The sequence below is a fragment of the Lolium perenne genome, chromosome 3 (genome assembly GCF_019359855.2).
Source record: "Lolium perenne isolate Kyuss_39 chromosome 3, Kyuss_2.0, whole genome shotgun sequence".
NCBI lineage: Eukaryota > Viridiplantae > Streptophyta > Magnoliopsida > Poales > Poaceae > Lolium > Lolium perenne.
Genome location: NC_067246.2, coordinates 286,283,567 through 286,309,279, shown reverse-complemented (window position 1 = coordinate 286,309,279; position 25,713 = coordinate 286,283,567). Strand labels below are relative to the sequence as shown.

General features: G+C 47.7%; 1 protein-coding gene across 1 annotated transcript; it reads left to right on the top strand.

The window, feature by feature from the left end:
• The first annotated feature begins 2,884 nt into the window (after positions 1-2,884).
• LOC127339969 (uncharacterized) lies at positions 2,885-15,581 on the top strand. Its single transcript, XM_071827581.1, has 3 exons — positions 2,885-3,288; positions 3,418-3,875; positions 15,540-15,581. The coding sequence occupies exons 1-3, from the start codon at positions 3,060-3,062 to the stop codon at positions 15,579-15,581; spliced, it is 729 nt and encodes a 242-aa protein (XP_071683682.1). The 5' UTR covers positions 2,885-3,059.
• The last annotated feature ends 10,132 nt before the right edge of the window (positions 15,582-25,713 follow it).

Below are 25,713 nucleotides of genomic sequence, written 5' to 3'. Positions count from 1 at the left end.
AGTAACCAAGGCAGTAGCACCTCCGACGGGCTAACTGAAGATCTGGCCCGGATGGATCTGGCGTCTAGCCGAGATCAAGAGGCCGGCACATCTAGCCGGGCCTCCGGAAGGGATCCTTCCGGTAAGACACGCGGAGCCTGGAGGGGTTCCGACGTGACTCAGTTTGAGATCGACTGGCTCTACCGGTCTAGGAGGATTCCGGAAGGAGTCATCTGCCGGCTTCCAGGTGACGAGATAGAACCGGTGCTCGAACCCAGTGAGGTCGTTGTTTTCCTTGCTCATTTTGAGCGTGGCTTCGGCCTTCCTGCCTCCGACTTCTTTCGCCAATTCCTTGACTTCTATCGACTCCAACCTCACCACCTTCCCGGCAATGCCGTCTTTTATCTTTCTTGTTTTGTGGCCTTCATGGAGGGCTACATTGGCATCCGTCCCGCTCGCGAGACGTTTGCCCGCTTTTTCTCTCTCCGGATCAATTCGGTCCAGGGCAAGGACATTCCCAAGCCCAAACCCCCCGTTCAATGCGGGTCTTGTATCATCGGCTCCCGCCAAGGGAGCCCCTTTTTTAAGTTTAACGGCCTCGAGTCTTGCCGGTTGTGGCAGACAACGTTCTTCTATGTGAAGAACAAGAGCGCCACCGACCTCATCAACTTGCCGGTGTTCAACCCGGCGCCGCCCGCCAAGATCAACTGGCACTACAACCCTGGTACGGATCACAACGAGACGAACCGGGTGGTACGCTTCATGTTGAAGTTGATGAAGGACACCAACATTTGCTCCGACGATATCATCCGCGCCTTCATCTGCCGCCGGGTGCTTCCCCTTCAGCAGCGCGCTCACAAGATTAGTGAGATGTACGGCCCCGGTGATCCCACCAAGATCACCGGCCTGCCCTTGAGCAAGGCGGATGTGGTCCTGAAGGCTAGCCAAATCTGCCAAACGGACATGCCGGACGACTGGGAGTGGGGCCTTTGCCCTCTCAGCTCCAGAAATCCTCCGTCCCAAGAAGTAAGAAATTGCGCGGCTCGGGTCGTAATACCGGTAACTTTCATACTTGCGACTAATCCCCCTTTTTTCCTTTGTTTCCAGGCTAGGGCCCGCTTCCCCCGGATTGATTCAGATCGACGAGGCCCTTGCCGGAAGAGGCCTTTGGACAAGTACGATCCGGATCCTGTCATTCACTGGCTAGATCTGAGGATGGGCCGGACTCCAGCCTCTCACCTCGGCAAGTCTCCGCCGGAACCAGCTGGTTCGTCTGATGACTTGATCTTGCTTGAGGTAGCTTTTCTGTTCGTTTTCTCATACTGTTTTGTTATTTCTGTTCTGTAGATATTCCCTCAGCCAACATCAACCCACAGGTTCATGAGCATGTGGCTCCTCTACAGGCCGAAGTTGGGGATGAGTTCTTGGACAAACTGATGGCCGAAGGCCAGAAGAATGATCCTCCAGCTGCTGGCGCCGGCCCTAGCCATGCTCCTCCTGCCAAACGCCCTCGGACAGAAGTCATGGGAGGGAAGCAGGTGAGCACGAAGCGCTACAAGCAAAAGCGGATGCCGGTTTCTTCCGGGTAAGTTCTTCATCTCTTTTTATGCTCTCTTTGTTTCCACTGAGTTCTTTTCCGGTTGCTTTTTTCCAATTCGCTCTCTTTTTTCTCTCTTTCAGCCCTGCGCTTGAGCTTGGCTCGAGGCCGGAGGGCTCTGCCGGCTCCGCAAGGACCTCAACTCCTCCTCCTCACTCAAGTCCGGCACCATCTGGTGCCGGCAACACCTCTGCCTCCCCTCCGGGAGGCGCTACAAGTTCGGGGTGCGCGGCCCCTACACCTCCTGATCACCGCGCGGAGGAGGACTTCACCTCCCCTCCAGAAGCCCAAGACACCAGCGCCAGCAACATCGGCGCCGACAAGACAGATGCCGGGCAGGCGGAACCTTTGGTTCCTCCTCCCCCGAAGAAAAAGAAGAAGCAGCCGAGCTCTTCCCCCACCGCGCCGGAAACCTCCGCGCCGGTATCTTCTCCTCTGACCGGGACCACGCCGACACCGCCGCCAAGCCAAGGACCTTCCGTGGCCAAGCGAACGGCGCCGCCAGAGACCCCCAAGATCACCAAATTCCTCAAGCCCGGGGCTTCCCGTGGCAAGGCCGTGGAGGGCGACGCCTCAGGCGGCTCTCGGTCCGTGGTGCTGCACGTCGTCCCAGCTGCTGCTGCTGTCGAGGACAAACCTTCCGGCGTCCTAGGCCGGATCGTTGCGCTGAATCGCGCGGGCAAGGACCTGGGGCACCTTCTTCCCTACGCCCAGAAGTGGAACGATGCGGATATCTCTGCATCTACCCGCGGCCTGGGGAAGGACCGCCTTCCAGCGCCAGACCCTGCCGGGCCTCGGTGCACCGAAGAACACTTCACGCGGCTTAAACGTGCCGTGAAGGAGTTTGACAGTGCATGGTACGATGCCACCAGCAACGTGGTGGTAAGTTTCGCTAAATCTCTTGTAATTTTGTTGATGCCGGTTTCTTTTCTTTCCGGATCTTGTCTGTCCTCCCAGTCCCCGAGTTTCGTGTTGAGAGCGTAGCTTTTAGCGCGAAACTTCAACTAGAAACGCGCGAAACCGGCATAGCCAGTCCCCGAGTTTCGGGTTAAGATCTTTGCTTCTTTCTTTCTCACAACCATCTTCCTTTGAACAGAGCACTGCGGACGCCCGGAAGCAACTCTTTGAGGAGCTTCTGTGGGAGCATCGGGACCTTGCCGAGGCCCACAGCCACTGCCAATGTTTGTTTTGTTTCTTTTTCTCCGGCATCTTTTCACCGGAATGTTTTCTTCTTTGATATTCACACATCTTTTTTGCTTAACACATCTGGAGGCTACCATCGAGGCCCTTAAGGCCCAGGTTGCCAAGCTTCAAGGTACCACCCTTTCTTTTCCGGCTAACCCGTTCTTTTTTCATTTTATCTATTGTCGCTTGCTAAAACCTTTCTTTCCGGTACTTAGGCGAGAAAGAGCAGCTCATCAAGGAGCACCACGAGGCACTGGACGCCCAGAAGACCACCTCGAGGGAGCTAAAGGAACAGGCTATGCAAGCCGCGCTCCAGCATGAGCAAGCCCTCAAGGATGCCCGGGTCGCAGCTGAGGCCAGGTTGGCGGAGGTCGTGGAGGACTCCACGAACTCCAACACCGTATTGACGGCAGAGCTGGAGGAGGAAAGGAAGGCGCGGAAGGCAGCGGAGCGCCTCATTGATACCATGACCACTGATCACAGGGAATATGATCGGTTGGTTATGAAGATTGATGCGCTGGCTCTCCGTAAGCCCCTGCCTTGTCCCTTCTTTCGCTTATAAGCTTTCTCCTTTTGAAAATGTATCCTTGTTCCTTGTTCTTCCGACATACTTTTTTCCGGTATTTTGTGTTTATGCTTTTTCCTTCCTCCTGTAGAGCATTTCCCGGACTCCCAGGCCCACGCCGTGAAGAAGGTGATGGAGGATCGGGTGGCGCGGGAATTTCCCAACATGGACGCGCACTGGGACGGGTACGACTATCTGGTCGCCCTCTCCGCGCGAGTCCAACACATGCGCTCCGTCGACCGGCTTCTTGGCGACCTACCGGATGCTTCCATCCAGCTCTTCAAGGTGCTATGGCCTGAGGAGGAGATGCCGGTAAACATCACGCTTACCTCCCACCGGCTCAAGGATGCCGGGCGCCGGATTCGCGAGTGGCAATGCTCCGCGGCTCGTGCCGGAGCGGACACGGCGCTGCGCTCCGCATGCTCCTGGTACTCGGATCTGGATCTGGATGCACTTCAAGGCATTCGCCAAGATGCTCCCACCGACACGGATCCGGCGCTTACCGCGAAGCGGCAGGACCGGGCCTACCGGCTTGCGGAGTACGCCGAGGTTCGCACCTTCATCCCTCCTCCTCCTGGTGTCAAAGACTACCTCAGCGATGAGGAAGAAGAAGAAGGAGATGAGGATGAGGCCGCTGAGGATGTGCCGCCGGAAGCTCCCGAGGCTAGCGCTGCTCCCCCGAAGACACCGAGATCGGTGCTCCGCTCACTTTGATGCCCCCGTCGCCTGAACAATTTATCCGCTCCTGCTTGTCTTATAACAGAACTTGTTAAATTTGACCCCGGTATGCCGGGGTGTATGATGTAAAACTTTTAAGCTCGCTTTTGGTTGCCACACAACATTTTATGCCGGTAAGTTATACCAGTAGCTAATTATCTTAAGTTTGCCTTAGCACTTTTGCTTCTGGTTTTGCTTTTATCTTGCACCGCAAAGATTTCTAAATTGTTTCCGCATCCAATTCGATGCATACTTGGTTCTTTTGCCTTGGCTCTGCCTGCCTTCTCTGGGCGTTCTTTGGCGTATGAGCACAAGGTTCTTTCACCAAACAAGCATTTTCTTGAACTTAGAAATAACTTCGAAATTTTGCAAAAAACCGGTTTAACCGGGGTTAGTTAAATTTTCCGGATTGTTTTTTCCTGCTCTCCCTCTCCGCAGTTCGTGTGCTTATTCCCTACCGGTTTATCTTGCTTGCCATGAAGCCGGGTTGCGGACAGCAGCAGAGTCGAAGACTCCAGTAGGATTTAGCACACTACTAAACCGGAAAGAAAAAACGTTCAATAAGCAACCGGTAAACTGAAAAAATAAACAAGTTACATGCAACCTTATTGGGGTAGTCCCCGAGATTCATTCAAGGTTCCGGCATCTTTTATTCATAGCATATAAGGTACAAAAAGGAACTTCTTACGCCACAACTTCAAGAGTAGAAAGGACGCAACAGAGCTACGTTCCATGGACGCTTGCTCTCCTCTCCGACTGTCCGCCTTTCCTTTTTTCCATTCCTGTGCATCGATCAAGTAATATGCGTCATTGTGAAGCACCTTGCTTACAATGAAGGGACCTTCCCATGGTGGCAAAAGCTTATGCCGGCCTTCAGTGCGCTGCACTAGGCGAAGTACGAGATCTCCTTCCCGGAAAACTCTCGGGTTAACCTTCCGGTTATGATAGCGTCGAGGTTTCTTTGGTAAATGGCTGTTCTTGCCAAAGCTAGCTCTCTTGCTTCTTCTAGCAAGTCCACATCATTTTCTCTGGTCTCTTTGACCTCTTGCTCAGTATAGAGCTGTACCCTTGGTGAATCATGAATGATGTCAGTCGGTATGACCGCTTCTGCGCCATAAACCATGAAGAAAGGAGTGTATCCGGTAGACCGGTTTGGAGTTGTTCTTATACTCCACAGTACTGATGGTAGCTCATCGAGCCAACATCCCGGTGACTTTTCCACTGCATCAACGAGTCTAGGTTTGATACCAGAAAGTACCAAAGCATTCATTCTTTCCACTTGGCCGTTGCCTTGTGGGTGTGCCACTGAGCACAAATCCAACCGGATGTTCTTGTCCTCACAAAACCTTTTGAACTCACCTTGAGCAAAGTTGGTTCCATTGTCGTTGATGATCTTTGTGCGGGTATCCATACCGCAAAATGACATCTTTTAAGAACTTTACCGCTGTATGCCCATCACATTTTGCGATAGGTTTCACTTCTAGCCACTTGGTGAATTTATCTACCATAACCAAGATGTGAGTCATGCTGCTCCTTGCAGTCTTGAATGGGCCAACCATGTCGAGGCACCAAACGGCGAACAGCCATGTTAACGGTATTGTTTTTAAATCGGACGCTGGGGTATGATTTTGCTTGGCGTACCTCTGGCACCCGTTGCATTTTCTCACTAAATCCTCAGCGTTTTCCAAAGCAGTGGGCCAATAAAACCCATGCCGGAATACTTTCGCTACCAGCGCCCTTGACGAGGCATGATGCCCACATTCTCCTTGGTGAATTTCCTCAAGCATTTCTTTCCCTTCTTCCGGTTCCACACATCTTTGAAGGATACCGGTAACGCTTCTCTTGTACACCTCACCATTGATGAATGTGTATGCTTTGGACCTTCTTTGTATTCTCCTTGACTCATTTTCGTCATCCGGCAAGGTGCCGTTGATCAGGAATTCCTTAATAGGTTTAACCCACGACGGTGTCTCTCGAACCAGAAACACCGGTGCATCTATCCCCATGCTATCTACCAGCATCATTTCTTCCGGTATGGGTACAACAGTCCCCGAGCTTGCCGGAGCAGTCCCCGAGTTTACCGGTGCAGTCCCCGGGTTTACCGGTGCAGTCCCCGAGTTTCCTTCATCAATATCCATGGGTACTACATGCGACTCTGGTACAAAAATTGATTCCGATTCCGGGCTTGGTTTGATCGATGGTGCTCTTAGGTGAGCTAGAGCTATTCCGGGAGGAATTTCTTGCCTGGATGAGCCCAGCTTGGACAAAGCATCCACGGCTTCATTTTCTGCGCGCGGCACATGGTGAAACTCACACCCTTCGAAGAATCCGGCAATCTTTTGCACGTGAAACCGGTACGAGGCCATGTTGGCATCTTTTGCATCCCAATCCCCGGAACACTGCTGTACCACAAGATCTGAATCTCCATAGCAAATGATCCGGTGTGCACCGATTTCTTTTGCGACCTTAAGCCCATGGATCAAAGCTTCATATTCAGCGACATTATTCGATGCCCTGAAATGTACTTGCAAAACATACCGGAGGTGATCTCCTTTTGGTGAGGTAAGCACCACACCGGCACCTAGACCCTCTTTGAGTTTGGACCCATCAAAATGCATTTTCCAGTATTCTATCCTCTGATCTGGCGGTTTGTATTGCATCTCCGCCCAATCGACGAGGAAGTCAGCCAAAGCTTGTGATTTTATGGCATCTCTTCTTTCATATACCGGCACATATGGTGATATCTGGATTGCCCACTTTGCAATCCGGCCGCTGGTGTCTTTGTTGCACATGATATCGGAGATTGGTGCTTCACTCACCACTTTCATAGGATGTTCTTCAAAATAATGCTTGAGCTTTGTGGCGGCCATGTACACGCCATAAGTCATTTTTTGGAAGTGAGGGTAGTTTTTTTTTTTGAGAAGGAGAGCACCTCGCTCAGGTAGTATACCGGCCTCTGGACGGTTTTTCCTTCCTCTTCTCTTTCAACCACAACTACTACGCTCACAACCCGGTTTGTTGCTGCTATGTATAATAGCATAGGCTCTCTTTCTAGAGGTGAAGCCAGTATAGGTGCTGTGGCTAGCATTGTTTTTAGCTCCTTAAACGCTGCGTCTGCCTGAGGGGTCCAGACGAACGTGTCAGATTTTTTCATGAGAGCATATAGTGGTAGAGCTTTTTCTCCCAACCTGCTTATGAACCGGCTTAGCGATGCCAATCTACCGGTAAATTTTTGCACATCTTTTAGCTCTCGTGGGACAGTCATTCTTTCTATTGCCCGGATCTTTACCGGATTGACTTCAATGCCCCGGCTTGATACCAGGAAACCGAGCAACTTGCCGGCAGGGACACCAAAGGTGCATTTTGCCGGATTGAGTTTCATCCGGAACCGTCTTAGGTTGTCGAATGTTTTCCGGATGTCATCGATTAAGGTGTTCTTTACCTTAGTTTTTATCACAATGTCATCCACATAGACTTGCACATTCTTTCCGATTTGATCAAACAAGCATTTTTGCATACATCGCTGGTAGGTTGCACCAGCGTTGCGCAAACCAAAAGGCATAGTAACATAGCAATAAGCCCCGTGCGGGGTAATGAACGCAGTTTTTATTTGATCTTCCTTTTTCAAGGGAATCTGGTGGAAACCGGAATACGCATCCAGGAATGACAACAACTCACACCCAGCAGTTGAATCAATCACTTGATCGATCCGCGGAAAGGGAAAGGGGTCTCTTGGGCAAGCCTTGTTTAGGTTGGTGTAATCGATGCACATGCGCCACACCTTCGGAGCTTTTGCCTCCAGGTTCTCATCTTTTTTCTTTTCAACCATTACCGGATTGGCCAGCCACTCTATGTGCGTGACCTCCACAATGAATCCGGCAACGAGCAGTTTTGTCACCTCCTCTCCTATGATTTTCCTTCTATCTTCAGCGAACCGGCGCAAGGGTTGTCGCACCGGCTTGGCATCTTTCCGGACATTTAAGGAGTGCTCAGCCAGCTCCCTCGGAACACCTACCAAATCATCAGTTGACCAGGCAAAGATATTCCGATTCTCACAGAGGAAGCTGACGAGCGCGCTTTCCTATGCTTGATCAAGTCCGGCACCGATGCGAACGGTGCGCTCTGGGTAAGCCGGATCCAGCACAATGTCCTTTGTTTCATTCGTCGGCTTGAATGCCGGTGAGCCCAAGTTTCCACTCATTGCCGCTAAGCTCAACTGTGAGGACTGAGCCAGCGCAACCGCTGTTTGCATCCTTTTCTTTTCCTCCGCGATCACCAGCGATTCCGCTAGGTTTGATCCGGCAGATGCAGTTTCCAGTGAGACTTTATAGTTCCCCACCACAGTCAAGGGTCCACGAGGTGCCGGCATCTTCATCTTGAGGTAAGCCGTATGAGTGGTAGCCATGAAAGCTGCCAATGCTGGTCTTCCCAACAGCGCATGGTAAGGACTGTCTAGATCCACCACCTCAAACTCAACATTTTCAACCCGGCAATTGTCACGTCCTCCAAATGCTACGTCCACCCGAACTTTTCCTATCGGTGCACAGGACAAGCCCGGAACGATTCCGTGGAACGTTGTACGCGTTGGCTGAAGCATGTTTTCCGTTATGCCCAGCGTACGCATGGTGTGCTTGTACATGATATTTATGCTGCTGCCGTTATCTATCAGCACCTTGCTGAACTTTACTCGAGTTTGTGGCCCTTTCATGATTGGGTCCACAACAAGAGCGTATCCACCCGGATTCGGCATGATCTTAGGGTGATCCTTAAATGACCAGGTAATTTCTTGATTTGACCACAGCATGTACTTGGGGACTGCCGGCATCACGGCATTGACCTCCATGGAGCGGCGGTGTACACTTTGCCTGTCTGTTGGCTCAGTGACAAAGACAACACAGCACATATCCGGACCCTCGTAAACATTCCGGCCTAAAGGTGCCGGTGGAGGTGGTTGATCATCATTTTGTTCCACCCGGTTAACTTGCTGGTACTGCTGCCGGTTTGGCTGCACCGGTAAGGCGTTTGCCCCGGTAAGTGGTGGTGGTGGCGGTAGCTGTTGTTGCCGCGGCATGTCTTGTGGTGGTTGTGCATCTTTCACCGTTCCCTTTTGCATCAAGTACTTGGTCCAGGTACAATCCTTCGTCAGATGGTTTGACGGGTGTGCCGGATTCGGTGTGTGCCACCGGCATGGTTGGTCCATGGCAGCTTCCATGGTGTATTTCGCGGGTTCTTGCCAGTTTCTTTTCTGAACCCAGGGTTTCTTCTCCACCCATTGTTTCTTAGGACCAGCCCACGGCTGCGATCCGGTTCTTTGCCTCTGACTGCCGCTGGCCTCAGAGTTTTCCTGCACAGCAGCAACTTGCTGCGGACCGTACCTTCAATCCGGAAAATCTTCTCTTCTTTTGTTGTTCCGGTTATCCCGGTGTTGCTCTTGGCGCAGCTGTTCTAGCTCAGGTTGTACTGCCGGCTGCGTTGGGTCTCCCAACGCATAGCTATCCGCCACACGTATCATCTCTGCCAACGTTGTCGGCATGTTCCGCTGCAACTTTTGCCACAACGGTGAACCTCTTCTGCACCCACTGCTAAACCAAGCAATGGCCTGTGCCTCGATTACCCCTTCACAGGAGTTCCTTGTAGTGTTCCACCGGGCCAGATAATCCCGGTCTGTTTCGTTTGGGCGCTGTATGCACAGAGCGAGTTGCTGCGGCCTGTTTGGCCTTTGGTAGGTGCTGCTGAAATTGCTCACAAAAGCCTCCTCAAAATCCAGCCAGCCATTTATGCTTCCTGCCGGCAAGTTGTTTAGCCAGATTCTTGCCGGTCCAACCAAAAACGATGGTATGATCCTCACGGCCCAACGCCGATTTCCTCCTCCTGCTACGGTTCCTCCACCGCCTGCGACGTATACCGCGGTCACGTAATCCGCGAGCCAGTCTTCCGGCTTCGTGGTGCCATCGTATGTTTTTGTGTCACGGGGCAACATAAAGTTGCGCACTGGTGGTTTTTCTTTCATGATCCTTGGGCCAAAGCATTTTGGGCCTGGAGGACCTTCCTCCTCGATCATTTCTGACAAGTACACTCTATCCAGACGGTGCCTTGCATCCCGTTCCGGTAGGTATCTCTCTCCCAGGCGCTCTCCCAATGGGTTCCGGAAAGCTACCGGTCTTGCAGAATCAGCCTCATCATAACATTCCGGTACCGTGGCCCTTGCCTGCCGGTACCTCGGGGGATCTATTTTCTCCTCATCATACGCTGCCCTTGCAGGTCGATAATTTTGCCCGGTTTCATATCTACCGGCATGATTGTTTCCGGCATTGCCGCCTCTGGCGTATCCTCGTTCTGCCCGTTGGTTTTTTCTACCGGCATCATGTTGCCCGGCTTGTTGTTTTCCGGCAAGAACCGGATCGTACACAGTCATCTGCTGTGCGTTCACCTCTTTCTCTTTTCTTCTGTCCGGATGGGGGGACGATGCCTGCCCATGGGACTTGCTCCCAGCATTCTTTATCGAACGCGTGGATTTCGAGGCCGCGGCCTTGTTTAGCTTAGCCAGCTGCTCAGCATTCTGCTGCTCGATAGTTTCCAGCAGCTCTCTAACACGCTCTTGCTGTTTTGCCAAAGCATCTCCGGAAAGCGACTCGCACAACTCTACTGCAGCTTTAGCAGCTTTTATAGTTTTATCCGGGCTACTGTACTTAGGTTTTTCCACGATGCTAACAGATGCAGAGGTACTTTTGTCGGCATGAATTTCTTTGCGCAAATCCTGATCTAGGTTGCGAGCTTTTAGCCGGTTTTCCGGCATCCTAGCGGCATGCGCGCTAACAGAAGCAAAGCCATGGGCAGCGTTGTACTCACGTAGGGTTAGTGTAATGTCCCAGGTTTAGAGACGATCGAGGGGTAGATTTTAGAAAGGGATGTGCATTGCATAGTAAATTCTGGGGAAATTTCGCGCTTTTAAACAAAAACTGCATCGAAGGGGGACAAGTTTCTCTCTCGACACCTTACAGGGTTAGGGTTTCGAGAGTGCGACAAACTTGCATCTCACTTCACTAGTTTAGGGTTTTGAGAAGAGAGGGGAGAGTTTACTTGATTGAATTCTAAATGATATGACATGGTTGAATTCAAACCAAGGTTGAATTTGAATTTCAAATTCAAACATTAAATAATTACCTTAAATAATTCAATTGAGGAAATTCATTAAGTATATAATCAATAATAAACAAGATGAACAATTATAATAAAGTGGAGCTCATTAGGGAAAACCTTGAGCTTTATTGAATAACACACAAGATACATTGTCTTTACATTATTCATAATGGAAATAAATGAATTACAACACATTACATAAATGGGCAGAATAGAAGAAAGAAAAATAAAGAAAAATTACAAGTTAATGATCCTAGTCTAAATTCTACAAGATCATCTTCATTTGATCTTGAACTTGATGAATTCCAAGTCCATTTTGAGCCATTGATGATCCCTGCACAAAACAAAGCAAAAATAGAAGTAAGCCAAGTGGCAAAGCCACTTGGCAGGTTAAAAAATAAAGCAAATGGAGGGGATATGATCAGGCTGCCGAGCTGATCCTCTCCAAGCCAAGTTCACAGGATTTGGTACACACATACACACTAGCAGCACACAAAGGCATGTGTGCATGCTCAACACCAAGTCACCTGGATGTGCATGTGGCACAACACACTCACACATCATCAGTGAGTCACCAAAGTGACCAGGCCAAGCTGTCGACCAGGGAGAGCATAGAAGCATCATATATAACCTTTTCAGAGCCCAAACCCTAGCCATTTGTTCAGTCATCGACAAGCAGCAGTGGTAAGTTCACCAAGAACACCAAGAACACTTAGAACAGGAAGAACAACAAGCCACCAGAAATCATCCAGGGACAGTTTCACCAAGAACTGTCAGCTGTGAGCAAGTACCAGATGGAGTAAAGCACCACAAGCTTGTAAGGAGGAGAAGGGCAAGCAAACCAAGCATCACAGAAGCAATCCTCTACAACAACACTTAATTCTAGGAGCTGGAGTGAGGTATACCACACAAGAGCCTGAGCAAGATCATATCTTGCTCATAATTAAGCATGCTTGCATCACAGGAGCAAAGAAGGGTAGAAAACCCTGGGTGTATCATCATTTGGTTACTAAACCAATTGGTGCCAGCAAGTACAACCAAGGCTAAAAGGAAAATAAACCAGGGAACACTGGTTATGACAACACAGTGTCAAAGCCAGAGAAATCCAGCATGGATTTATTCCTTGCAGCCAATCGAATCACAAAGCACCTATTGACCTAGCTAAACCATCAGATTGACAGCAACATGTGCCTATCCTAATTATCAACATCAAAGCTACGGAAATTCACTAAGTGACTAGCCGGTGAGCATTTATCCATCACGTAAAGCCACCAAACAGAGGAGCCATCCCAGGCAGCACATGAATACTGCCAGGATCACCTCAACCACTTAACCAATTCCAACAAAGAAACCATGCACAGATATCATCACCCAGTAGGGTTCAGAAGGAGGGCTAGGGTACACAACCAGTGGTTGGCATCCTGCTAGCCCTAACAAATTCATTGAGATGATCATCACTGAATCACAGTTCACATCATTTATCCATCTAATCAAGCAAGGATAAACAAATAAATGAAACAGAAAAGCAATTGAGGCACCAGGGTCTTGCCAATGATCAAATGAATCATGACAGGCATCAATTGATACTTAAGCAAGCAACAGCACACATCAGGCCAGGCCTGTGTGATACACATGTGAGCAACAGTGAGGCACAGACACCAAGGAGCAGCTACTACAAGCAACTGGTGATCATATGATCACCAGAAGCTTGTTATAGCATGCTACTGCATGCTAGAACTCATTCTAAGCAATTAACACATGAACAGATAATTAAATAACTGTACAATTGCATCACAGATAAGGGCATCAGGCTTTATAATTGTATCCAGAAGCACATCCAAGGCTTGATGAACCAAAGGATCATAATACACAAGAAAAGCACATATCAATTCATCACTGGATCACACTGCTAAGCCAACAGTAATGCTCAATTGAGCATAATCATGAATCTGAACTAAATGAACTAGCCCAGAGGCACTAGCACTTGCAAGTATGCAAGGATTAACCACCAATCAAGCCAGGGACAAGATTAAGCACACACAGTATGCCCAAGTGACAGTAAAAAGAATAGGAGCATGCCAGTAGGCCATGAGCATCACTGGATGCTCATGAGCAATCACAGGAGGACCACAGCCAGAGATTACAATGAACAGAATAGCTAGGAAGCACGGTGAGCAATTGAGCAAGAACAGACAAAGACAAGAAGCTAGGATCTATGGCGACGAGATAAGCCAAGCACAGCAGAGCATCAACAAACAGCAGGCCAGCACCTCCACAAGGAGGGAAGCCATGGCCAGGGATACAAGAGGAGGAAGAAGAGAGGCACAGGAGAAAGAGGGTGGCGGAACATTTACCTGGAGCGAGCAGACGGCAGGCGTAGCCATGGCGGCCACGGCGGCGCGCGCCGAAGACACGGCGGCACCTGGCCAGGCCATGCCAGGCCCGGCGAGCGCCGCAGCGCTCCGCATCTTGGCGGCGACAGCCGGCGGCGTCATCACGCCTGAGGTGCCGGTGAGCACCGCACCACCGTGCGGGCAAACGAGAAGGGGATCGGCGTCGGGGCGGCTTAGAACCAGATCTATGCCGTGGATCTGGTGCGTCGTCGCGTGGCGGTGCAGATGCGCCCCATGGCGAGGGCCATGGCGGCCGGTGATCGCCGGAATCGGCCGGCGACGATGCGGGCGACGCGAGTCGCCAGAGCACGGGAGAGGATTAGGGTTAGGAGGAGCGGCGCGAGGTGCGGGAGTGAGCGACCGACCGCTCGGGTCGGTTGGACCCGAGCCGGTTTAGCCCAAACCGCCGGGCCACCCCGACAGTGGGCCTGTGGGCATTTTGGGTATTTCCCAAATTCCAAATAAGGCAGAAACTTTGAAAATACATAACAAATTATTAACAACTCTAAAAAAATAATGAAAAATATGAAAACCACTCAGGATAAAATTCTCTATCATAATAAAATATGAAATGGAATCTTTGGAGATAAACTAGAATAAGTTCAAATTTGATGATTTAAAAAATGATTTAAATCACACATATTATTTTCAATAATGAAAATAAGTCCATTAATGCATTTGGACTTCAAAAACACCTTGACAACATTTCAAGGTAGTAATTTTACTCTTAAACAAGTATTCCCAAATTATTCTTAGTATTAACCTCTTACATGAAATAATAACGATATCGGAAGGGGGGAACAAACCCTAAAAATGGAATCATGCATAATTGCTCCTTTAACCATTGCCCTTATCAGACAATGATGTTATTTTTCAGAACAAGAGGACAAGGGTCAGTCCATACCTTCCAACTGCAGAACTTTGCAGTGTTCAGGCAAGTTCATCACTTGCTCATGTCATTTGATTATTTCTATCAAATTACTTGCAAAGTATTATGGTTATCACTATTGCATAAAAATCAAAACCACTACTTTCATAACTATGAATATGACTATGTGGTGGGCAATGGAACCATGGATTGTGTTGATATGGTGGAGGTTCCATTGCACGGGTTTATATCCATCTAGGATTAAACAACAAGCTGCCTTGATGATTCTTGTGCCGTAATATCCGTGTTAACCATAAGATCCGGAGTGGGACGGAGTAGTCAAAAGTGTTTCCACCTCTCGTTCATCAACGGATGCGCTTACCGTAGCGGTTGTATCTTGCGGAGCAACTTGTGGGTGGGGAACCCATTCTAAGTCCCCACGGTTATGCTGTGCATACCGTAGCGGTTGCGGCTTGCGGAACAACTTGTGGGTGGGGAACCCATTCTAAGTCCCCACGGTATTGCGGTCTATGATGGGTTGCAGCTACCGGCGAAGGAGTTTGGTTCGATCCCAGACTGTCGTCGTGGTCGGGGTCCACCCTGAAATTACGGGAATAATGGGACCGGCGAGGACCCAGGGTCGGGGCATGCAACAAAGGGTGGGTGTTCGAGGTAGCGGAGGAACATGATTGGCTAGACCTTATACCGGGCCTCACACCAAAGGAAGTGTGGACGGGAAAGCTGCCCGGTTGGCACCAAGGTTAAGATCTCTTATGGGTAAAGCAACACACCTCTGCAGAGTGTAAAGAACTGTGACCTGTCACTCCCTGTTCCGGGATTGAGGAACTGCGAACGCGGCCGGAAAGGAGCTCCATGAAGTTCTAGTAAACCAGTGAAGGCTGACGGACATAGCTCTTTGAAATAAAAGCAATCTCTTGAAGAAAAGTTTATCAAAACTTGCATTGGTATTAGACTTTCTGGTCTAATATCGTAGCTAGTGCATAAAACACCTCTTATCGATAATGAACTTGTTGAGTACGCTCGTACTCATACCACTCTTAAACCCCATGCTTAGATTGTCTGAACCATCTGGAGGAGGACTACGACAGCAATGAAGGAGCAGAGATCAGCGGCTAAGAGGAACAGACCTCTCGGGAGGTGTTGAAGGCGTAGACTACATCATAGTCTACGGATCCTGGGAGGCTTAGGAGGAGAACAAGCCTAGAGATATCAGGAGGAGTAGTAATAGCCGAGCAGCACGAACTCTTACTATTTAGCTGCTCGATAAAATAAATGTTTAGTTTAACGAGACTATGATATTGTAAGTTAAGTTGGGTTCGCCTCGAACCCAGGAGTTATCCTCTTAGGACCCAAGAGGAGCTCCGAGACGACTTGTGTATGCTACTTGTAATAATATGTGAATGAGTTATGGACCCTGCTATGTTCGTTGTACTACTCGAGGGATGTAATATTTGCGGAATGGTACTTCGCGAATGTTATATCAACGGCGGCATACTACAACATGCGGTGGTATGCGGTGGTCACCACAGTTGGTATCAGAGCAAAAGCTTTGACCTTAGATTGGAACCTAGTAAATGGGACCAAACGTTAGGAGTCAAATAGGATTAGTAAAGAATTCTCTAAAAATATGGTGTATATTCAATTGAGAATACAACAATCATATCTTTTAGTGCGATAATTCTTTATTATCTCTATTATGATGCATTATTACTAATCTTATAATCTTTCTATTTCTACAGCCAACATGGCAAGTTCACGACCGGGAAGAAACGTGAAAGTTATGGATTCCACACTGAACGAATACCAAGGAGGACTTGCTGATATCCTACGAGCCATGTTACTGGAATTTGGGTGTGATCCCCAGATTCCAGTAAAGAAGTACATGTTCTATGATGGACCGGTATTAGCCAAGTGCAGAGTAGGACTGCGACTTCCCGAATCTTTGGGAATGAGCATAGTCATGCCAGCTGGAGAAGCTAGGACAACCAACACAGCCTACCATATAGCTGTTATGAGAGCCATAACCGACATACGGGAACATAAGACAAAAGAGCTTATGGATTCCGAGTTCTCCCATATTCCTCATAATCAGGAGGAAGAAGATCCCATGCTCAATCATTACAAATACGCCAAACGCAAACCCATAGCAGCGGCAAAATATATGGATAATAGCCGTAACTTCATATCATTACTCTTTCAGTTGAATCATCATCTGATAGGAGCAATTGATACGATGCTTGAGGAATTTACAGCACCCAAGGAGGAGAGTAGGGGGAAAGAACCTATGGAGAATGTAGTGCACACACCAGTTTATTCAGCTGGTGACTACATCAGCTTTGATCCACTTGCACGTGAACCTACACCTGCTACACCTGGGAACTACCTGGGTAGTTCCTATGGGGGATACGAAGGCGGAGAGGAATCCGGAAACAACCAGCGTTCCGAGACTCCAATCGAGAATTCCAGGGGTTGGCGTTGGGGTAATGATACTGGAACCCATAGTACTACTGAGTATTATGATGGAGAGATGAACGATGATGCAACAACCCAGAACCAGAGCTATCCTAGTAATGAAGGAATGGATGGAGGATATCCGACACAGGTTGAGTCGGGTATGGGTTTTGGTAACCCTTATGGAGGGGCTACAGGAGAGTACACCCGATGGGTGGACTATGATGCACTCAACGATCAGTTTGTGAACACTGATTTCGCCTTAGGGTCATCATCGGATTCGGATTACAAGCCAACGGGGAGACCTTATGTTCCAGGGTCTATCAGGAGGACGACACGTTCGACTGGATGGAAGCCTGGAATGTACCGGGAGTGAAGACCGATTAGAAGTCCACCAAGGGAGGCGTGGCTATAATACACAAGTACCACGTGTATTATAGTTTGTAATATTTGTATAAATTTGTACATATACTTTAATAAGTGAGTTTGCATACTCACATCGACTTGAGTATTGTAATAAGACCACTTATGTATGTATATACAGGGTATATGTTTTGTATGATTTGGATTTGCTTCTTGATTTCCATTGCGTGACTAGTTACGTGCACAAAGTTGAGCTCGTAAAACTTGCGCATGGAGTAATTATGAGTATCATCTTGTGTTGCGAGAACTAGGGGGATTATGTCGGGAACGTTAGGAAACGAGATCAAGCACGAGCGCATGGAGCGCGAAGCAAAAGAAAAGGAAGAGGCTGAGGGTGCAGCCGGAGATCGATTTCCACCACCACCACCACCCATGACCCGGCAGAACTTTATCCAAGACATGCGGTTGGCGGAAGAGAGGCAGCGTGTAACACTGGAGCTGCAACAAATTCCTTCGTAATCTGATGCAGCAGAATAGGGTGGAGAGACCTGAGAACCAGGGAGTCACATTAGCAGACTTCCAAAACACCAAGCCGATATCTTTCGCATACGCGCCAGAGCCTATGGACGCGGAAGATTGGCTGATGGATACTGAGCGCAAGCTCAACACTGTTGGATGCAACGACCAAGAGAAGGTTAGATATGCTACCCATCTGTTATGTGGACCTGCAGCATCATGGTGGGACAATATTGTAGCCGTTTACCCGGCTGGAAAGGTATTTACCTGGGAGGAGTTCGCAAGGAAGTTCAGGGAATCCAATGTCCCTGAAAGTATAGTGGAACTGAAGCGTCGAGAGTTTGAGAGTCTCGAGCAGAAGGACAAGGCAATCCTGACCTATGTCAGGGAGTTTTCAAAGCTGTCTCGGTACGCGGTTGAGGAAGTCAACACCGAGGACAAGAAGAAGAAGAGATTTCTGAGGGGGTTAAGTCCCCAGTTCAAGGTACAGCTGCGGATGATGAGAGCAACGGAATTCCAAGAGTTGGTGGATGCAGCCATCACTCTTGAAGATGACTTCAAACAACTGCAAGAAGAGAAGAGGAAGAAGGCCAAGTTTGAGCCTAAGAGATATATCAGTAACAAGCCTAATACTGGTTTGAGTTTCAAACCAAGGTACAACAACAACAACAACAACAACAACAACAGCTACAACAACAGGAGGAACCAAGGGAACCAAGCTGCAAACCAGATTGTTTGCCGCATTTGTGGGTTTAAGGGGCATCTTTCACAAGATTGCCGGAAACCCAAGATCATATGTTTTGGGTGTCGTCAGGAGGGGCACATGCTGAAGGATTGCCCCAAGAAGCATAGTGGAGGAGGTCAGTTAGGAGGAGGAGGAAACCGAGGAGGAAACACCGGAGGCAACTGGAAGAATAAGAAGCCCTTCGGCAAGCTAAACTGTACCAGTCTGGAGGAGGTGGTCAACTCTGACCAGGCGGTGATAGGTACGCTCCAGATACTCACTCATCCTGGCAAAGTACTTTTTGATACTGGTGCAACTACATCATTCATTTCTCAACAATTCATCATCAAACATGGGATTAGTTGCACTAAGTTAGATACACCCATAACCATACTTTCTGCGGGGGGAACGATATTAGTAACCCATGTCAAACAAAAACAAGTCATTATGATCAATAAGTGCGCGTTTGACGCGGACCTGTTCATTTTACCGATGAAGGACATTGATGTCATTCTTGGTATGAACTGGTTGGAAGCTAATGGAGCATTGATCGACTGTGTTAATAAGACGGTGTCTTTGAAGAGCCCCGATGGAAGTAGAATGATCCACCAAGGCGACAAACACACTCAAATTGAAGTTGAGCTACAGCTGAACAGCATGAAGGAGGTGAAGTTAGAAGATATACCTGTAGTAAATGAATTCCAGGATGTGTTTCCTGCGGAATTACCTGGTATGCCACCAGATAGGGAGATAGAATTCACTATCGACCTAATTCCAGGAACAGCTCCGATTGCCAAAGCACCATATAAGATGGGGCCTAAGGAATTGAAAGAACTGAAGGAGCAATTGGATGACTTGGAACAAAAGGGATTCATTCAGGAGAGTGTTTCACCATGGGGATCACCTGTGATCTTCGTGGATAAAAGAGATGGAGGAAGAAGGATGTGCGGAGACTACAGGAATCTGAACAACGTCACAATCAAGAACAAGTATCCACTTCCAAGAATACAAGATCTATTTGATCAAGTGAGAGGCGCAGGAGTCTTTTCCAAGATTGATCTAAGATTGGGTTATCACCAGATAAAGATCAAGAAGGAGGACGTTCCGAAAACTGCCTTTGTCTCAAGGTATGGACACCATGAATACCTTGTAGTACCTTTTGGATTAACCAATGCCCCAGCAATATTCATGAATCTCATGAATAAGATTTTCATGCCATATCTAGACAAGTTTGTCATCGTATTTATCGATGATATTCTGATATACTCCAAGAACAAGGCAGAACATGCCGAACATTTGAGGGTAGTGTTGCAAACACTAAGGGAACACCAACTTTACGCCAAATTCAGCAAGTGTGAATTTTGGCTGGATCAAGTGGAATTTCTTGGTCATGTCATAAGTAAAGATGGAATCGCTGTCAACCCGAGCAAGGTAGCAGCAGTTCTAGAATGGGAAGCACCCAAGACTGTCAAGGAAATCCGAGGATTCCTAGGAATGGCAGGATACTATCGGAGATTCATTGAAGGATTCTCTAAGATAGCAGGACCTATGACAAAGTTGTTAAGGAAGAACACACCATTCGTGTGGTCCGAGGAATGTGAGAAGAGTTTTCAAACTCTGAAGGAGAAACTCACCACGGCACCGGTGTTAGCAGTTCCGGAAGTTGGCAAGGATTACACCGTGTACTGTGACGCGTCCAAACATGGATTGGGTTGCGTACTCATGCAAGATAGGAAAGTGATATCTTATGGATCGAGGCAACTCAGACCTCATGAAGTGAACTATCCAACACATGACTTGGAATTAGCAGCGGTCGTATTTGCACTCAAAACTTGGAGACATTTTCTCTATGGAGCTAAGTGTGAGCTCTATACAGATCATAAAAGCCTCAAATATTTCTTCACACAGAAGGAACTCAACATGAGGCAGAAAAGATGGCTAGAATTGATCAAGGATTATGATCTGACGATCAACTATACACCAGGGAAGGCTAATGTTGTAGCAGACGCCCTGAGTAGGAAGAGCACCGGAGGAGCAGAACAAGAAATATCACCGGAGTTGAGGAAGGAAATAAGCCAAGCCCAAATACAACTTTGGGAGAAGGAAGCCCATGAAGGATTATCGGCGTTGCAAGCAGCCGATGAGCTTAATGTCAACTTGAAGAATGAGATAATGATGGGTCAGATGGACGATCCATTCATTGTAGAAGAGATGAGAAGAATAGATGAGGGAAGACCATCAGAATTTCACCGAGGAGAATCTGGATCTTTGTGGTTCCAGAAAAGAATTTGCGTTCCGGATATTGCTGAAATTAAGGAAGTAATACTCCGGGAAGCTCATCAAACCCCTTATTCCATACATCCGGGAAGTACAAAGATGTACATGGACCTAAAGGAACTATTCTGGTGGAATAACATGAAGAGGGAGATAGCACAATATGTGGCAGAATGCCATACCTGCCAAAGAGTGAAAGCAGAACACCAGAGTCCGGCAGGGAAGTTACAACCTTTACCTATTCCAGAGTGGAAATGGGAGGAGATAGGGATGGATTTCATCACCGGACTACCCATGACTAACAAAAAGAAGGACATGATATGGGTAATCGTGGACCGGTTGACAAAAAGTGCACACTTCTTAGCGGTAAACCAGCAGGATAAAGGAGAGAAACTTATCGATCTTTACATCAAAGAGATCGTGAGTAAGCATGGAGTGCCTAAGAAGATAGTGTCGGATCGAGGATCCGTGTTCACATCAGCATTCTGGAAGCAACTTCACGAAGCTTTAGGATCTAAGTTGGATTATAGTACCGCCTATCATCCTCAGACCGGGGGACAAACCGAGAGAACCAACCAGATCTTAGAAGATATGCTTAGGGCTTGTGCCCTAGACTTCGGAGGATCATGGGAGGAGCATCTACCTTTAGCAGAGTTTTCATACAACAATAGTTATCAAAGCAGCATCAAGATGGCACCATTTGAAGCTCTGTATGGAAGGAAGTGTAGATCACCGATATGTTGGTATGAAGCCGGAGCAAGCAAAGAGTTCAACCCTGATTATGTCAAGGAAAAACAACAAATCATTGACATTATCAGAGACAGGCTCAAGATAGCCCAGAGTCGGCAAAAGAGTTATGCCGATCAGAAGAGAAGGACATGGGAGCCACAAGTTGGAGATATGGTTTATCTTAAGGTAAGCCCGATGAAAGGACTCCAGAGATTTGGAGTTAAAGGGAAACTCAGTCCTAGGTATATAGGACCTTTCAAGATACTGAGTCAGAATCGAGGTTTAGCCTTTGAATTGGATTTACCAGGAAGGTTAGATCAAGTTCACAATGTATTCCATGTGTCACAACTTCGGAAATGTTTGAAGACCCCAGATGAACCAATATCACATGAGGAGCTCGAGTTACAACCAGACTTGACATATATCGAGAAGCCAGCCAAGATTCTCGAGGAGAGCTGGAAACAACTCAGAAACAAGGCGATCAAGTATTGCAAGATACAATGGAAGCATCACCCTGAGAGGGAAGCCACCTGGGAAAAAGAGGAAGACCTGAGGAAAACATACCCCGAGCTGTTCAGGTATTACAACCACAACTTCGGGACGAAGTTTTCTTTAAGGGGGAAAGGCTGTAATGTCCCAGGTTTAGAGACGATCGAGGGGTAGATTTTAGAAAGGGATGTGCATTGCATAGTAAATTCGGGGAAATTTCGCGCTTTTAAACAAAAAAGCGCATCGAAGGGGGACAAGTTTCTCTCTCGACACCTTACAGGGTTAGGGTTTCGAGAGTGCGACAAACTTGCATCTCACTTCACTAGTTTAGGGTTTTGAGAAGAGAGGGGAGAGTTTACTTGATTGAATTCTAAATGATATGACATGGTTGAATTCAAACCAAGGTTGAATTTGAATTTCAAATTCAAACATTAAATAATTACCTTAAATAATTCAATTGAGGAAATTCATTAAGTATATAATCAATAATAAACAAGATGAACAATTATAATAAAGTGGAGCTCATTAGGGAAAACCTTGAGCTTTATTGAATAACACACAAGATACATTGTCTTTACATTATTCATAATGGAAATAAATGAATTACAACACATTACATAAATGGGCAGAATAGAAGAAAGAAAAATAAAGAAAAATTACAAGTTAATGATCCTAGTCTAAATTCTACAAGATCATCTTCATTTGATCTTGAACTTGATGAATTCCAAGTCCATTTTGAGCCATTGATGATCCCTGCACAAAACAAAGCAAAAACAGAAGTAAGCCAAGTGGCAAAGCCACTTGGCAGGTTAAAAAATAAAGCAAATGGAGGGGATATGATCAGGCTGCCGAGTTGATCCTCTCCAAGCCAAGTTCACAGGATTTGGTACACACATACACACTAGCAGCACACACAGCATGTGTGCATGCTCAACACCAAGTCACTGGATGTGCATGTGGCACAACACACTCACACATCATCAGTGAGTCACCAAAGTGACCAGGCCAAGCTGTCGACCAGGGAGAGCATAGAAGCATCATATATAACCTTTTCAGAGCCCAAACCCTAGCCATTTGTTCAGTCATCGACAAGCAGCAGTGGTAAGTTCACCAAGAACACCAAGAACACTTAGAACAGGAAGAACAACAAGCCACCAGAAATCATCCAGGGACAGTTTCACCAAGAACTGTCAGTTGTGAGCAAGTACCAGATGGAGTAAAGCACCACAAGCTTGTAAGGAGGAGAAGGGCAAGCAAACCAAGCATCACAGAAGCAATCCTCTACAACAACACTTAATTCTAGGAGCTGGAGTGAGGTATACCACACAAGAGCCTGAGCAAGATCATATCTTGCTCATAATTAAGCATGCTTGCATCACAGGAGCAAAGAAGGGTAGAAAACCCTGGGTGTATCATCATTTGGTTACTAAACCAATTGGTGCCAGCAAGTACAACCAAGGCTAAAAGGAAAATAAACCAGGGAACACTGGTTATGACAACACAGTGTCAAAGCCAGAGAAATCCAGCATGGATTTATTCCTTGCAGCCAATCGTAATCACAAAGCACCTATTGACCTAGCTAAACCATCGATTGACAGGCAACATGTGCCTATCCTAATTATCAACATCAAAGCTACGGAAATTCACTAAGTGACTAGCCAAAGTGAGCATTTATCCATCACGTAAAGCCACCAAACAGGGGAGCCATCCCAGGGCAGCACATGAATACCGCCAGATCACCTCAACCACTTAACCAATTCCAACAAAGAAACCATGCACGAGATATCATCACCCGGTAGGGTTCGAAGGAGGGCTAGGGTACACAACCAGGTGGTTGGCATCCTGCTAGCCCTAACAAATTCATTGAGATGATCATCACTGAATCACAGTTCACATCATTTATCCATCTAATCAAGCAAGGATAAACAAATAAATGAAACAGAGAAAAGCAATTGAGGCACTGTGGTCTTGCCAATGATCAAATGAATCATGACAGCATCAATTGATACTTAAGCAAGCAACAAGACACATCGGGCCAGGCCCGTGTGATACACATGTGAGCAACAAGTGAGGCACAGACACCAAGGAGCAGCTACTACAAGCAACCGGTGATCATATGATCACCGAAGCTTGTTATAGCATGCTACCGCATGCTAGAACTCATTCTAAGCAATTAACACATGAACAGATAATTAAATAATCGTACAATTGCATCACGAGATAAGGGCATCGGGCTTTATAATTGTATCCGAGAAGCACATCCAAGGCTTGATGAACCAAAGGATCATAATACACAAGAAAAGCACATATCAATTCATCAACTGGATCACACTTTGCTAAGCCAACGGTAATGCTCAATTGAGCATAATCATGAATCTGAACTAAATGAACTAGCCCGTAGGCACCGGCACTTGCAAGTATGCAAGGATTAACCACCACAATCAAGCCAGGGACAAGATTAAGCACACACGGTATGCCCAAGTGACAAGAAAAGAATAGGAGCATGCCGGTAGGCCATGAGCATCACTGGATGCTCATGAGCAATCACAGGAGGACCACAAACAGAGATTACAATGAACAGAATAGCTAGGAAGCACGGTGAGCAATTGAGCAAGAACAGACAAAGACAAGAAGCTAGGATCTATGGCGACGGCGATAAGCCAAGCACGCAGAGCATCAACAAACAAGAGCCAGCACCTCCACAAGGAGGGAAGCCATGGCCAGGGAAACTAGAGGAGGAAGAAGAGAGGCACAGGAGAAAGAGGGTGGCGGAACATTTACCCGGGAGCGAGCAGACGGCAGCGTAGCCGTGGCGGCCACGGCGGCGCGCGCCGAAGACACGGCGGCACCTGGCCAGGCCATGCCAGGCCCGGCGAGCGCCGCAGCGCTCCGCATCTTGGCGGCGACAGCCGGCGGCGTCATCACGCCTGAGGTGCCGGTGAGCACCGCACCACCGTGCGGGCAAACGAGAAGGGGATCGGTGTCGGGGCGGCTTAGAACCAGATCTATGCCGTGGATCTGGTGCGCCGTCACGTGGCGGTGCAGATGCGCCCCATGGCGAGGGCCATGGCGGCCGGTGATCGCCGGAATCGGCCGGCGACGATGCGGGCGACGCGAGTCGCCAGAGCACGGGAGAGGATTAGGGTTAGGAGGAGCGGCGCGAGGTGCGGGAGTGAGTGACCGACCGCTCGGGTCGGTTGGACCCGAGCCGGTTTAGCCCAAACCGCTGGGCCACCCTGACAGGTGGGCCCAGGGGCATTTTGGGTATTTCCCAAATTCCAAATAAGGCAGAAACTTTGAAAATACATAACAAATTATTAACAACTCTAAAAAAATAATGAAAAATATGAAAACCACTCAGGATAAAATTCTCTATCATAATAAAATATGAAATGGAATCTTTGGAGATAAACTAGAATAAGTTCAAATTTGATGATTTAAAAAATGATTTAAATCACACATATTATTTTCAATAATGAAAATAAGTCCATTAATGCATTTGGACTTCAAAAACACCTTGACAACATTTCAAGGTAGTAATTTTACTCTTAAACAAGTATTCCCAAATTATTCTTAGTATTAACCTCTTACATGAAATAATAACGATATCGGAAGGGGGGAACAAACCCTAAAAATGGAATCATGCATAATTGCTCCTTTAACCATTGCCCTTATCGGACAATGATGTTATTTTTCGTAACA

Coding starts and splice junctions, on each gene's coding strand:
- LOC127339969 (XM_071827581.1), top strand. CDS start 3,060: ATGCAAGCCGCGCTCCAGCATGAGCAAGCCCTCAAGGATGCCCGGGTC. Junction 3,289..3,417: donor GATTGATGCGCTGGCTCTCC/GTAAGCCCCTGC, acceptor TTCCTCCTGTAG/AGCATTTCCCGGACTCCCAG. Junction 3,876..15,539: donor GGCTTGCGGAGTACGCCGAG/GTTCGCACCTTC, acceptor AACCATCTGGAG/GAGGACTACGACAGCAATGA.